Below are 16,397 nucleotides of genomic sequence, written 5' to 3'. Positions count from 1 at the left end.
TGTCCTTATCTAACATTGACAAATTAGACTTAGACTCATCATCCTGTGCATCCTTTACATAAATCAAGTACGCGGAAAGATGCTTTTTCATTACTGATGAAATCGCCGAAGCGGATACAATAGGAACAGATTCCCCTTTGAGTTTTACATCCAATACATGCTCTTTCCCTCTATGAGTCAGAGTAATTTTCCTATTGTAAGTATCCACCACCGCATGTACCCTGTGGCACCATGGCATCCCCAACAAAACATCACAGCCATCCAAAGGCATGATGAAGAACTCCTCGCTGTCCACATAACCCTGCAAATGAAGCCGAAGCTTCCCAATGATAGGAGTAACGGGTTCTGCATACCTTGGACAAGCCATATTAGCCTCATGTAACGGCCCCATCTCCTCTGCGCGAATCCCCAATCGGCCAGCCAAATCTGGTGAAATGAAGTTGGCTCTAGCACCTGTGTCAAAGAAGATCAAAGCATTCTGATCTCTCACTTTGCCCCATGCCCTGCACAACTCTGTAGCTTCACCACCTAGCTGCTCCCCCACAAGATCAGGAACTAAGCCTGCAGAAGGCTTCGGTTTCTTTGGCTTGGGCTCTCCTTTGTTGTCAGGATCCTTTTTGGACGTTCTTTTGGGACAATTGAATGACATATGCCCCTCTTCAGTACAGTAAAAACACTTTTGAGCATCTCTCAAAGCCTGTCTTTCCTCAGAAGTCCTTTTGGGCATTGGCAACTTCTTATACTTTGTCTCTGAAGACCCTTTAGCATCACGAGAAGCATGCCCAAATTTTTCAGCTTTCTTGCTCAATTTCTTACTGCCTTTAAATCCAGATGAACCACCTGTGAGTAACGCATTAGCTGTCATAGCATTTTCAATCATCTGTGACATGTTCGTTACTCTTGTCTTTATACAATAATCTCGTACCTCCTTGGGCAGCCCACAACAATACTTCTCTACCTGCTCAGATAATGGCACGGCACGATAAGAAGTCACTGGGAGTAGAGCTTCCCAAAACTTCTTGTTATAATCCTCCAAACTATCACACTTTGAAGCATCCAGCTTGTGCCATGCGGTCATAACATCCACCTCAAATGTAGATGTGAGCCATACAGAAGAGAAAACCTGTTTGAATTGGACCCATGTGGTGGGTGCTATGCCCTGCAAAAGAAGAGTAGACCACCACTGCAAAGCATTGCCCTTGAGAAAAGTGGCAGCTTTCCTCACCTTTGAAGACTCTGTGTAATTCCCACCAGAAAAAGCAGCATCAAACTGCTGTAAAAAGGTAAGTGCCTTCAATTTATCCTTGGCCCCACTGAAAGTGTCAAACTTCACTGCAGCTCCCCCTTCCTTGTAATCCTTCGCCTTTCCCATAGGCGTTAGATTATCATATGGAAGTGGTTTCGTGAGATTGCTGCCTCCAACATTCATACCCATCATTGGGTCAACATTTCCCATTCCCATGCCAGGCATACCATACATTCCAGCCATGTTTCCATACATTCCACTATGCATACCTGGCTGCATGCCACCAAACATATTGCCTTGCATCCCAGGTTGCATGCCTGCAAACATATTTCCAGCCATACCGGACTGCATACCACCATACATATTCCCCTGCATGCCAGGCTGAAAATTGGCTCCAAAAGGCGCATACATACCCATGCCTCCCTGAGGATAACCCCCAGTCATGGATTGAAACACCGAGCCACCACCAAAATAACCTGGATGCATATTCTGCTGAGGAATAGGTGGCTGTCCATAGAAGGAACTCTGAGAGTTTGCACCATAAGCATGCTGCATATTCGGAAATTGGCCAAAAGATGGTTCCTGTGGGATGGCACCACTATGACCCTGAGGAAGATTCTTCGAACGAACCTTCTTCTTCTTTTTCTGGGGCTCTGTGCGGGGCTCTGTGCGAGATCTCATAAATTTAGCAAATCTCTCACTCTGAGTGAGCTGCATAAAAGTATCCATAACACTAGCCAAGCGATCTTTGAACCGAGCATCATCATCCTCTTTACCATGCACATCTTCTGGCTGTGTTACATCCTCATAAGGCTCAACATCTGCAGCTTGTTCTCCTGCAAAGATATCCTCAGATACATCTCTCTCAGGAGAAGTCTCTTGCCCTTCTTCTTCATGATAGAAGTACTCATCCTCTGTATCAGACATGATTGCTGAATTTTCAGCGATGACTTTCTTCGAAGCAACCACGAGCTCACCCCCTTCAGAAAGTTGATGATTGGTCCCGGCAACGGAACCTTGAAACCGGCCTCTGAAAGAAAACCAGAGTGCGGTAGGAGCAATCACCCGTCCACTTGTAGTCTAGATGAGAAACAAAACACAGATTGGGGCTAGAGTGCCCAAATCTGAAAACACAGTGACACCTGTTGGCCCCAAAGCTTGGCGCCCCTTGCGGTATTTCTTTATTCAATTAAAATAATATGTATGGCTGAGTACAACACAAAGACCAGCCAAGAGTTTACACCTGTAAGTCCAATCTGACGGCCCACAAATCCTTCTCAGCACAGAGGATCTATGCACACAGATCTGTGTCCTCAAGCAACACACTGTGCCTCCCTCTGATCAGCCAAGATCACAAAGCAGGCCAGCCATGGGCATACATCTGGCATAACTCAAGAGCATGATACATCTTCTCAGCTCAAACATACATGTGCTGTCCAATCTCTGTCTTAATCCCTTGTCAATCTGCCATACCCCTCCTCTCACAAGGGGCCAGATAACACATATCTGCAACAGACATCAAGTAGTAGAAAGAGAGATAGATGAACAGAAACAGAGCTTACCAAGTTCAGCTCGTGAAACAACACTGGAGGAAGCAACAGCACCAATCTGTGCTTGCAGGCACTTGAATCCACAACCCTGCTTCACACGTGTGCTTGCACTTGCCTGTATCCTCCTCCTGATGCTCACTCCTATGCTGTCCTTGAAAATACAGATCTGAAAATCAGCACTGTACCCGTCTGTACGGCCTCGGGCTACGTGCCAGGAGTTGTACTTGCATAAACAGCCTGCTGTCCACTTCTGTACCAACCTGAATCAGAGTATTCAGGTCTGTCCAGCCACCTGACAAGCGCCGCCTGCAGCTTCAGAACCCAGAAAAGCGTGCGTCAGCCCTGTCCGTACACTGTACGGCTGTCGTACAGGGCTGTACGGCCTGTGTACTTGCTGGTACAGCCTGTACTGGCCTGTGCGCAGAGTTTCCAGCAGCAGTTTCTGTGCGCAGCCAGCAACAGAGGAGAAAGAGAGAGAGAGTATTTGCCCAGTTCTGGCCGTACAGTGCTGTACGGCTGATTCCACTCAGAAAAACAGCAACAGCACACAGCAAAACAGCCGCCTTCCTCCTCTTGAGCTTTTCCACGCTAGAATTCAAGCGCATGAAGGAAACTCCTCTTTTGCTACACGATTCCCCAAAAAGGGAAGAGAGAGATAGAAGAGAGAGAAAACTCCTCCCCAATTTAATCCCTAGGGCCCCAAACTTTAATAAGTTCCTAGGGCCACTAAGGCCTAGGGGCAAACTCCAATAAACATTAAAACTTAATGTTTCTAGTTCCCCCCTTCACACCTAGGGATGTCCACACATCTTAAACTCTGTCCGGGCACCCCCCCATGTGAATCATAAAATATTCTGACTCTGCAACCACCATGCCCACACTTGTACTGTTCCATTTTCACAGGGCCATGACATTCACTGTGAGACCCTGCTGTGCGCAGAAGTCATCAAGAGCCACAATGTGTCTTTGAAGCCCAACCTGCGTGTCGGATACCAAGACGATGTCATCAGCATAAAGCATAACATGGACAGTAATACCTGATAGCTCAACCCCAGAGCCTCCTCCCTGTGTGATGTAATCGACCACCTCATCAATATAGAGCCCAAAGAGCGTGGGGGAGAGCGGGCACGCTTGCTTCACACCAATGGTGCTAGCAAAACTGTCGGACAAGCCTCCTGGGCATCGGACTCTCCCAAAGACCTGCTCATATAGCCTGTATATGTCCCACATCATGTTTGAGGGTATGCCTAGTGTTTGTAGTCGCCGAGAGAGGCGCTCTCTGGGCATAGTATCAAATGCCTTGCGGAAATCTACAAAGCAACAATAGAGCCGTTGCCTCTGTGGCTTGGCCTGATATATTAACGTCTACGAGAGGCCAAAGTCGGCCTATGAGACAAAAAATAATACAACTGTGTTCTTCCGGTCATCGGAAGAAAAGAAAAAGAAAGAAAAGGAAAAGAAAGAAAAGAAAAAGTGTGCATGTGTCTGGATACAACTGTGAATCATCATGGATCGATGGAGCCTATATACAAACAATATAAAGGGGGGTGGGGATGTGGATGGAGTGCTAAGGCAAGATGCATCTCTATATGCTGAAGGGGTAGTACAAGCATGCTATGCAGATCTATATCTAACTCCATCCAGTGCCATAAGAGGGATATAAGATATCATACATCGCTGATGCTGAGGCTGTGAGTGGCGTGAACATGTACCCTGAGTTTGAATGAAAGCAAGCTAGCCTCTCTTGTGTCTCCATCTGGTGTCTCATCCGGATAGCTGCTATCTCTCGGTGACGGAGTCGTGGTGCTCTATGTCCAGTCTGTCTAGGTCTCCTCCTGGCTCTCAATTCCTCTGCTCTCTGTGCGGTCACCCCACGTGGTACATCAGCTGGCACTGGCATAGCTCTTTGGAAGAAATCTGTAAGCTGGGACTGTCTCCCACCCCTAGTGGGAGCGGGTGTCTGGAGGAGTCTCTCTCGAGAACTATGAAGCTCTTGTAGTAGTCTGCAAAGCTGTCTCGCTGGTCCGAGGCCTCCATCAACTGATGTAGTGAAGAGTGCTCCTCAAACAATCCTGCATATCTATCTCTGACCCCCTGGTGGGCTCTACATCTACATACAAAGTGATCCTCAGTCTCCACCTCCTCGCGGCACAGTCTGCATATCCGCTCGGCTCTGGGAACCCGTGCCGCTCTCCCAGCCTCTATCTCTAGCTGATGTGATGAGACTCGTAGCTGTCCAATAGCAACGCGAGAGCTATGTGGCATGTATACATCCATATACCGCGGTCGCTGTATAAACCCATCCCCTGAGATGCTCATAAAGTGGTCTCTGTAATACAACATCTTCGGTGGTAGTGGGCTCTTTGGTGCTGTCCATGTCTCCTGTATGTAGCGCTGCCATATGTCCTGTCTCATCACTCTGTTTCTCTCATTGAGAGAGAGGTAACCCCGTGGAGCAGACTGAACCCCGTGGAGCAGACTGATCATACTGAAAAGGTGGCAACCGCTCAATGTCTATCCCATGATGTGAGAACCATTGTAGCATCTGTGCATACCAAGATCCAGTGTGTCCAGCCTCAGCCGGATGCCTCAAACGCTCGGCGGGACAATCTCTCCGTGGGCATCTCCCTCATCGTGTATATAAAGGAGATCATCTGGAACAATGCCTCCACTGCCATAGGTGGTGCAGCAAACTCAGCTCGAACAATGTCGTGCGGGACGGATGGTTTGCTGCGTATCATCCTCGAGAGCATCAAGATATGTGGTCTCTCTAGCTGTACCCATGTGGAGGCTGCAAGCCCTAGTGCCCAAACCGCTGCTGCATACATCAAGGCTGGTGTCACTAATGTATCAAAGAGCCACCCCTTCGTGCGGGGTTCCTGAAAATGTGCCTGATGACACTGACGCTCAAGGTCAACAAGAGCTGCATACCCCCGGGTCACTCTGTCTCGGACTGCCTGAGCCATGGAGAAGCGTCCAGCTGAGCTAGTAAATGTGATGCCAAGGTAAACATACGAGCTCACCACCTCGACCCGCCCTCTTGCTAATGTGAGAGTAGTGTGGCTCCTGACTGCGGGTGAGGTGTGGAAGATCATAACCTTGGTTTTCCCAAGGTTCACTATGAGACCCTGTTGTGCGCAGAAGTCATCAAGCGCCACAAGGTGTCTTTGAAGCCCAACCTGCGTGTCGGATACCAAGACGATGTCATCAGCATAAAGCATAACATGGACAATAATACCTGATAGCTCAACCCCAGAGCCTCCTCCTTGTGTGATGTAGTCGAACACCTCATCAATATAGAGCCCAAAGAGCGTGGGGGAGAGCGGGCACCCCTGCTTCACACCAATGGTGCTAGCAACTGTGTCGGACAAGCCTCCTGGGCATCGGACTCTCCCAAAGACCTGCTCATATAGCCTGTATATGCCCACTATGCCTAGTGTCTGTAGTCGCCGAAAGAGGCGCTCGCTGGGCATAGTGTCAAATGCCTTGCGGAAATCCACAAAGCAACAATAGAGCCGTTGTCTCCGTGCCTTGGCCTGATCAATCAGGGACCTCAATGTAAAAATGTGGTCGATGGTCGAGAAGGCTCGTCGGAAGTCTGCCTGGCCTGCTGCTCTTCCCCCATCCTCTTCATGAGTGCTCAGCTCTGCCTCCAAAACTGCCCCGTATAGTTTGGCCAATATATGGCCAATCATGATGGTCCTGTAGTTCCCGGGGTCTAGTACATCTCCCGCTTTATGGATCGGCACAATAGTGTGCATCGTCCACTCAGCCGGAAACCACTCTGACAGAGCTCTGTTGAAGAGCTGAGCAAGAAATGGTGCCAATGTATCAATAGCATAGATGAGATGCTCTCCCTGAAATCCTGTATGATCTGTCGCCCGTCCATGTTGGAGTCGGCATATGGCCCTCCTAACCATAGGTGGGGTGAAGAAGGTGGAGACTATGGGGCATGGCTTTGTGGGCTGTGGTATAGGGGGCTGTGCAGGCACATCATAGAGTCTCTCTGCATATGTCTGCCAGGTCTGAGGATTGGTAATATGTGACGTGTAAGGGCTTAAGACCGTAGTAATCACAACCTTAGTCTAACTAAACTGCACTTAATGATGTTTAAGAGATAGACAAATATGTGTCAATGCAATGCAGCTATATTAGATGATGAATGCGGTTACAATGAGATCCAAATGGATCTATACTGCTGAATATGCTGCCTATATGCGGAATATTCTGATATGCTGAATGTGCTGCTGTCCCACTGTCTTTCCCTTGTCTCCTGGGAAGGAAACGCTGAAGGGATGGCTTTGGGACTGAAGCAATGCTGATGGGATGCTGAAACGCAGATGTACTCTTGTTACCTGGGAAGGAAACGCTGAGGAGAATAGATGCGTTTGCTGAAGATGAAGTACTGAATGCTGATGATGATGCGTTGGCTGGATATGCTGCTCCCAAAGCTTCCTGGAGGAGATGCGTTGGAGAACACTGGGCTGAATGCTTCTGAACTGATATGCGCTGACCTATATGCTGAGATAAGAGGCTGAAAACGCATGATGAGCCAGATGATGATGTGCTTGAATGGCTGAATGGAGAGGCGCCTATACATATATGGGTGAGGGGGGCTGGTCGGCCAGCCTGGCTGCAGTCGGCCAGATGCAAAAGCCCACGACTGAATATATTATGCCAAAAATAGCATAAATGCTGGTCGGCTGAAGTAGCATCCATGTCGGCTGATGTAAACAGGCTGTCGGCTACCTCCACAAGCCCTAAATGCTGGTCTATATGGCTAATGTGATGCAACCATGCTGAATCCAACTCATACCATGTGGTACATGTTGAAAACATTCATTTAAATGCCTGATAAATCCTGATGATACTTATGATGCTAAAATGATGCCATGTCACTGTACACCTGAATGGTGTGCACGTGACATTCCCCGTTGCTAAACTGTTGCTGGGTGGTATACCTGGCAACCTTCGACTCCTCTGTGATCCTTCTCCTCCGAACCACTGCCCCCTTCTGTCTTCTGCTGTCGGGACTGAGGCCGTCTGCAGGAGTGAAATCCTTTGAGCCAAGACTCCATGTACTGTGGGAACTGAATGGCAAATGCTGCTAAACTGCCTGGAAATACCTGAGTCACCCCTGACCTGCCTCTGGAAACCTTTCACCTACCATCTCCGTCGTACCTGAAGCTCTGAACCTCTTGAGGCGATGTTGGAGCAAACTTCTGTCTTGTGGAAGAGAAACCCCCTGCTGCTGCCAGTTGAAGCCCAAAACTTATGTCCTCCTTTGATGATGGATGTCATTCTTCCCCAGAGAGTTCATGGGTAACATGTATGCCTTGCAGATGCAAGATGGACTGCTAAGATGACTGCTAAGATGTCTGCTATGCAAGCCATGTGCAACCCTATATGCTGTGCAAGAATGCAGATGGATGGGTTACTAATGCAGACCTAAGGGAAAATCCCTAAGGGTGGCTTGCAAAATTTTGAGAACTGGGTTTAACTGTGCGGAAGCGATAAAAATGATGTCTGACTGAATGACTGATGAACTGAACATGCTCTAAGGCTGGTTACCTTGTAACGCTCTGATACCAATGTGACATGTAAGGGCTTAAGACCGTAGTAATCACAACCTTAGTCTAACTAAACTGCACTTAATGATGTTTAAGAGATAGACAAATATGTGTCAATGCAATGCAGCTATATTAGATGATGAATGCGGTTACAATGAGATCTAAATGGATCTATACTGCTGAATATGCTGCCTATATGCGGAATATTCTGATATGCTGAATGTGCTGCTGTCCCACTGTCTTTCCCTTGTCTCCTGGGAAGGAAACGCTGAAGGGATGGCTTTGGGACTGAAGCAATGCTGATGGGATGCTGAAACGCAGATGTACTTCTGTTACCTGGGAAGGAAACGCTGAGGAGAATAGATGCGTTTGCTGAAGATGAAGTACTGAATGCTGATGATGATGCGTTGGCTGGATATGCTGCTCCCAAAGCTTCCTGGAGGAGATGCGTTGGAGAACACTGGGCTGAATGCTTCTGAACTGATATGCGCTGACCTATATGCTTGAGATAAGAGGCTGAAAACGCATGATGAGCCAGATGATGATGTGCTTGAATGGCTGAATGGAGAGGCGCCTATATATATATGGGTGAGGGGGGCTGGTCAGCCAGCCTGGCTGCAGTCGGCCAGATGCAAAAGCCCACAACTGAATATATTATGCCAAAAATAGCATAAATGCTGGTCGGCTGAAGTAGCATCCATGTCGGCTGATGTAAACAGGCTGTCGGCTGCCTCCACAAGCCCTAAATGCTGGTCTATATGGCTAATGTGATGCAACCATGCTGAATCCAACTCATACCATGTGGTACATGTTGAAAACATTCATTTAAATGCCTGATAAATCCTGATGATACTTATGATGCTAAAATGATGCCATGTCACTGTACACCTGAATGGTGTGCACGTGACATAATAGGTGTGGGAGGACGGGGCTCTCTGAGTCTCCTCCAAGCAGCAGCAGCATCTCTGCTCATGAGCATGTGATATGTGTCCCAGTACTGAGCCTCCGCATAAGCTCGCCGCTTACGGCAGGTGAGAGTATGCATCCTCCTGCGTGCCTGTCTCTGGGTGATCTCCCCGCGAGCCCTCTGCACTCGGAGACTGCGGTAAAGGTTTCTGCACTCATCATCATACCATCGGTTCTGGGGCATGCTCCCAGATGTAGGTGGCTGTCCTGTCTGTATGTGGTATGGGAAACTCCTCGCGGCTGCGGAGTGCAGTACATGTGAGAGCTGGGAGGTGAGCATAGCCATGGGTGCTGATGGGTCTAAGGCAAATAGCTGATCATGAACATGATAGTCAAACACATCGGCTAGGTCCTGAGTGAAGTGGAAAATAGTGCGTGGTGGCTGTATGATGGGTGGGTGGGTCTCCAGTAAGCTCCTAAAAGTGAGGGATAGATATGTATGATCCGCCCCAATGGGGCATGGTGGTACGGTAAAGTGAGACACCATATCTGCTGCCTCTCGGGATCCCACTGTACTGCTGCCACCCCCCATTGGAAAGCAAGTCAACCCACCTGAATCTGGCCACTGAGTCATCCCGTTATAAATAACGAGATGGTGTCGGGCCCCAAGCTCCAGCAAATGTTCCCCATATCCAGTGCTGTCAGCTCCTCCTTCAGCGGAGATCCGAGTGGTCCGTGTATCCTCTGTAGCTAGCGGCTCTAGTCTCAAGGGATCCTCAAAGTCATAGATCTCGCACTGTCTGCTCTGAGTCCGTGCATTGAAGTCCCCCATCAAGAAGACTTCTCCCAGTGTCGAATAGTGTAAGATCTCCTCAAATAAGACAGAGTATGGAGACTCACTAGCCTCTCCTCCACCCGGCTCCTCGGTGGTGGCAAACCGCGACCCCTTCGGAGGAAAGTAGCAAAGGGCGATATAAATCCATCTGGTCTCCGAGAGGCGTAAGCTAATCCACATGTATCTCGCCTCCGAGTCTCGTGCTACGACTCGAACATGCTCATGTAACCCATGTCTGAAAAGCACTGCAATACCTCCTGAACCTCGGGAGGTGGCCTGTCTCATCCCCTGTCGGTGAGCTGACTCCCACTGATAACCCTTAACCTGTGGTAAGCCCCTCTCCGGGCTCTCATGTGTCTCTGTCATCAAGATGATATCCCGGCCCTCCATCACCTCCTCAAGTCTCCCTGGATGTGTCCATAGGGCTCCATTACAGTTCCAGACTGCTATGTGTATCTCTTTGTCTTCATGTTGTTTCCTCCGTGTCTCATAGGCCAGATGGCGCTATTCGATCCTCTTCACATAAGTGAGTGTTCACACCCCTTTAGGGGCTGTTCACATACACACATACGGGTACAAAAAGAGAGGTACGTATTGATAAACTGATAAATTACATGTTGCGTAAGTGCTCTCAAAATAGCACTGAGCCCAATAGTCTGTAGACTTAATTACAAATGTCATGAAAACTGTGGAGGTACAATTTTTTTGTTCTCTAGTCAACGTGGGTTGCTATCAGAAAAAGAGGTTTTTTTAAAGAGCTTGTTCAAAAAAAGCTGAAAAAACTCACTTGAAATGTCTAGAACATTCAAAATGGGTTGTCGTAGGATTGAAACGTGTTTCTTTGTAACTATGCTTAGCAGACAGAAGCTTTGACAACCAGGGCATTATATCAAGCATACTCGTGATCAGGGTTGTTGCTCGTACCAGTACGAACCTATTCGTATTGTACGGTTTTGTACGATACGATTTATTTATTTATTCCCTCCCTCCCCAACCTTTAGGAAAAAAATCCAAATGTTAAAAAAAAATAGAAATCCTGCTTAACGAAGATCCCAAATGCTCGCAATACTTCGCAACTTTTGTGTCCACTTAGTATTCCATATGGGGTTGTTGAGAGACCTAAAAAATCTGGCAAGGTAGATTGGTAGTGTACACTTGATTGGTAGGATGAGAGAATCTTGCTACATCACTTGGAGATCCCTGGTATAGGTAGGCTAGACACTGAGATCCTCAAGTTATGTACGAGGGAGAAGATTTGGACAGGGCCATTTTGATCTACAGCGGAGTCCCTAAACCTATCACCCTAGATGCACTGCTCATATTTGTGCAAGGACGGTCCCGTAGTAATAAACGCTACACTGGGAGACCTATGGTATTGCATTACCCATGCAGGCTCTTTTTTGGAGATCTTTGGTATAGGTAGGCTAGACACTCAGATCCTCAAGTTATGTACGAGGGAGAAGATTTGGATAGGGCCATTTTGATCTACAGAGGAGTCCCTAAACCTATCACCCTAGATGCACTGCACATATTTGTGCAAGGACGGTCCCGTAGTCATAAACGCTACATTGGGAGACCTTTGGTACCGCATTATCCATGCAGGCTCTTTTTTGGAGACAATTGGGAGATCCAACTGGGAGAGACACATCTCCATGTTCTGGTACCTCAAGCACTATAGACTCCCCCCCCCCTCCCCCCCCCCTCTTCAAGCTTGAGGCTCCATCCCCCCCTTCAAGCTTGAAGCTCCATAGTTTGCAAGTGTTTAAAAAAATTCGTATTTTATCGTACGGTATCCCAAAATTTCATATCGTACCAAAAATTCCCGTACGGTATCGTATTTTCGTACCCTGACAACTATTCTCGTGATACTCGGCATTGCTCAAATGACATGGCAATTCCACTTCAATTTTAGTTTCTTTATTTTGATTGGTTTCTAGTGTAACTAGAAAAATGCTCTCATGAATATGGCTTCTTAGGTTGTAGTTCTTTCCTTCAACTGTCCCATACTATGTGTACATGTAGCTCGAGAAAAGACGAGCTACATGTGGGGATCCATGGTGCAGGTTGTAATTGTTTGTCAATTTTACACATCAGGATTTTATGTTTGAGTGTCTGAAGATATATATATATATATTTTGTCTTGCAGCAACTATTCTGGGCCCAGACAATGCTGTAGATGTTGACAAACCAAGGCCACACTTGGAACTGGAAGAAGCTACAACCAAGCCATCCAAAAGGAAGAAGCGTGCATCAATTGAAGAAGCTCAGAAAGTCGATATGGATCGCCCAAAATTATATGGTATTGACATGCATCAGGCTATAATGTGGTTCTGATCTTACTGTGGCTATATTATTCTGGCATTTATGTTTAGCTTATTTTCAGAATTGCAAAGGCAAAGGGAGGCACCTCTATAAACATTAAAACTGTGGGGCAGGCCTTGGGAACATCTTCCAGGTTATTATTAGGAAGAAATATGCATGTTTTAGAGCCTCGATGTTAAGTGATTCAGCTCTGACTGAAACACACATGCACACTCGTATTTTTACCATGCATTGTTTTGTATCCTAGCTATGTTGATTCTCAGTTAGTTATGTGGCTTCGTCATAAACTGTTTATGTAAATTATTTACAATTTATAAAAAAGTGAAAACACTTCATCATTCTACACTTCTGATCAGCACAGCTCTTACAAGCTTTAAGATACACAATGTGTTGAAGTAACAACTCCAAACTGAAATTTACTGACCATCCCTTAAAGCTTACATAAATTTTTGGTGAATGCTTTGCAAGTTTCTACGATTCATGTAACAATTGAGCCTTGTGATGGCATTAAGGGGGACGATATGAATTAAGTCCTCCTTGTATGCTTAACAAGTTAAAGGCACGTTGTAGTGTTATTCAGACCAAATTTTTTTTTTCTAGGAAAAAGATCCTTCTATTAGTTACTGAAAAAACAGCCACGAAGGGCTAAAACAACCATGGAGGGCTAGATACAAACTCGTCTCATGTACAGGGTGGGGATCAAGTAATCAAAAGAGGGGAAAGAGACGCTTCTCCTCCGGCTGGCCGCTCTATGAGGAGAAGGCCATCTCATAGGGGGGGGGGGGGGGGGGGGAGAACAACCACACAGGTGGTCTGTAATGCCAAGTGGAGTCACAACTCTCTCATCAAGAAAGGGCCATGCCACCAGAGCCTCAAGAAAGCGTCCTCTTGCTTTCGCATGCAGTCAGATCCACCAACAACTTCCCCCACTGACTGTGGAGGGTATGTATGATATCAAGCCAATGCTCTCGAAAGACTTTGCTGGTGGAGTGTGGGTACCCCCAATGGCTTCGCTACATTGAGCTCGCCATATGTGCCAAGCTACAATGCTACTGCAAATCTCCCATCTCTGGCATGAGCTTGGTCGCCAGTGGTCTGTAGGTGGGGTTGTGACTGGTACTGCCGAAATGCGGTGGTGAGGGACTTGAAGGGCTAGCCTTCCACCATCCTCCTTGTAAGCCTTGACCACCTCAGCCTTTGTGGCCCAAGCGACATTGCCCCATGTAATGATCCGGGTTGAGGCGCTGTCCATAGTGAAGATGCGGAGGATCCGCCGCCAAACATGCTGAGCCTTCGGGCAATCCTAGAGACAATGTCTCCAAGACTCCTGAGGGTGGCCGCACCTCGAGCAAGTTGCTGGCCGACCTCCAACTGCCAGGCAAGTGCTGACCGCCAAGCTATTGTGTGCCATCAACCAAAGAAAGAGGGTGATCTTTCTAGGAACGGAGGAAAGGCTTCACGCTTTGACGATGGAGGAGAGGCAACGGGAGGGGGGGAGGAGGGAGAGAGAAAGAGAAGAAAAAACAAACAAAAAAGGGTGGGGGGGGAGCGGGCTGAGGAGAAGGCGAGAGGGAAGGGGAGAGGCGGGGCACAGCCGGAGAGGAAAGGGAGGCAGGGGGGAGGCGAAGGGTGAGCGAGAGAGGAAAGACGGCGAGGGGAGGAGGGGAGCACGCATGGGAAGGGAGCGGGTGCGCGCAGGCGGATAGGGGGAGGGAAGGGCTGGTGGATAGGGGAGAGGGGCAGGCAAACAGGCCGCTTGGGGGGGGGGTGCGACGTGCTAGAGGAGACATGAAACTTTTAAGCCAACCATGTGTGCTTTGAATGGATTATAAGGTTTAGGGCGTTTGCTTGTAGACTCTCTAAATTAAGGGTTTCCTCTTGTAGCTGTTGCTGAGTAGCTTTTTCTAAGTGAACACAAAATGGAATAACAGGTTCTGAAAGTGTTGAACTGGATGGAGTAAGTCGGACTGCATTGAATGAAGACCAGGAGACTATGGAAGACAAATTAAAAGCACTAGGCATCCTCGAAGATGGAGTGGAAGAAACACAAGGAAAGGATGATCTTTCATATCCTCCAAAGGCAGATTCTTTACAAGTTCTGATGACACAAGCGTTGGAATCAGATGACAAGGCACTTCTTGAGCAATGCCTTTCTGTGACTGATGAAAAGGTTAGCTTATGGACACTCTCAAACTGGCCCCATAGACTTGCACTTGTAGTGGTATGCTATCTTGTTCAGCAATCTGCATTATTGGCTCAACTTTTATTAGCATGTGAATTATATAACACTTGCTTTCTTTTTAAACACGCAGGTTATCATGAAAACGATACGAATGTTAAGTCCTTTAAATGCTGCCAAATTCCTTCAGCTTTCAGTTTTCAAGATTGATTCAAGGTAGAGAAACTCGTGTTATCTTACATTTGTGAAATATAGGTCTTTACTGAAATGTTGTTGTGTTAGAAGTACATTTTGGCAAACATGTAACTGAGTTGTGTGCTTGAAAGTGGGTCTTTGGTTTGCTATCGATTGCACCTGCCAGCAGGAAGGTGCTTAGGTGAGGCAGGTGGTAATGGACAACGTTGATGATTAAGTTCTCATAGGCAGTGATGCAAGTAGCACACAAGCGAATACAAGCTGCTCCTTTGCAATTTGTGCTCTGATTTAACCTAAATCCATAATGTTGATGCCATGCTTATGTGCCAATCTAAAGCAGCAGATTTTCTACATTGCAAGGCGTGGATATCTGAACAAGTTAGATCTTCACAACAGAAATAGCAACTTGCATATGAAAGGGATATTAGATAGTGTGTCCAAGTGTGAGGAGGCTGAAAAGGCTTAGAACTAGACTTTTCAGCTGTGTTCACTTTTCCCTCTTTTAAATGACTAAATAGGCCACTTTCTGAATAGGTACATGCGAATATCATTGTTCTCTTAATATGTACATGCGAATAGCATTGTTCTCTTAATATGTACATGCAAATGGAAACCCTGTTCTTCATAGGATGGGAGTCACACAGGACAAGATTAGTAATTTTTGCTACCGAGAGACGTGTGAAAAACTTTACTATTGTTCCACAAGAACAGGATCTTACACGTCACTTCTATGGTCAAGCCATTGCGGCAATATTTGGAAATTTGTGGAGGCCTTCTATGCTCATATGCATATTTCTTTATACTGGCATCAGAAAGTGTGAGTTGAGATGCTGAATCCTGAATGAGTTCACTCCATTGGATTTCCACCAAGAAACCTTTTAGTGAGGAAACAGATTCTTACAGAAACCATATGAGAAGGTCAGTAATTAATTCCTCCACTTTGCAGATCGTTGCTGATGCGTTATCAGTTTGTGATTTCCCTTGAGCAGTTGAACTGATTTGTTTATGGCTTGAAGGTGTCACTTCACATGAACTTCTATGTGTTCAGTGCGTATGACTAACCTTTTTTTAAGAGTTTGTTTTTTTGCAAGCACGTTGGAACCAGAGAAGTGTAGGCAGATCCAACTGTGGCAATAGTAAGGTGGGGGAGTGTACACATGCCACAGGAAGATAGAAAAGCCAACAGTTAGTGGAAAGGCTGAAGTCCCTTCTACTCATCTCTAGTGGTATGGTGTTTAAAGTGCCGGACAAGAAAATGGCTTGTACCAACACATGCCGTGCATTACTTTTTCAGCAAGTTGAATATGAAATCGGGTAACCATAAGGATGGATGATTCATACACATAATATTGACAATATTGCCTTCCACACATCTCATGACTTTTTGATTTTAATGATGCTCTTTGGGTTCACAAAGGCATTCGATGAATTTAGGCAGATGATCCTTTTTTTTGCACAGTTTTCATGGATGGCATTAAAGTATTTGTCAGATCTTGAGTTTAATTAACGATAATAAGTTTTGTTTCTCCTAGATAAAAGTCAGAGCTTTATCTCTCAATGTCATCTTTCTCGGGCCTAGCATCAATATTGTTGG

General features: G+C 46.7%; 1 protein-coding gene across 1 annotated transcript in view; it reads left to right on the top strand.

The window, feature by feature from the left end:
• Positions 1-16,397, top strand: part of LOC147622826 (uncharacterized) — an 88,739-nt gene that overhangs the window by 20,600 nt on the left and 51,742 nt on the right. The window contains exons 7-9 of the mRNA XM_086822468.1: positions 12,254-12,406; positions 14,361-14,599; positions 14,742-14,824. Of these exons, the coding sequence (XP_086678594.1) occupies positions 12,254-12,406; positions 14,361-14,599; positions 14,742-14,824 (475 nt within the window). The remainder of the gene's footprint in view (positions 1-12,253; positions 12,407-14,360; positions 14,600-14,741; positions 14,825-16,397) is intronic.

This window comes from Cibotium barometz, chromosome 28, assembly GCF_041138505.1.
Source record: "Cibotium barometz isolate CiBa-2024 chromosome 28, ASM4113850v1, whole genome shotgun sequence".
In the NCBI taxonomy this organism is placed as follows: domain Eukaryota; kingdom Viridiplantae; phylum Streptophyta; class Polypodiopsida; order Cyatheales; family Cibotiaceae; genus Cibotium; species Cibotium barometz.
Note: the sequence above shows the minus strand (reverse complement) of the source record. Positions and strands in the feature narration are given on the sequence as shown.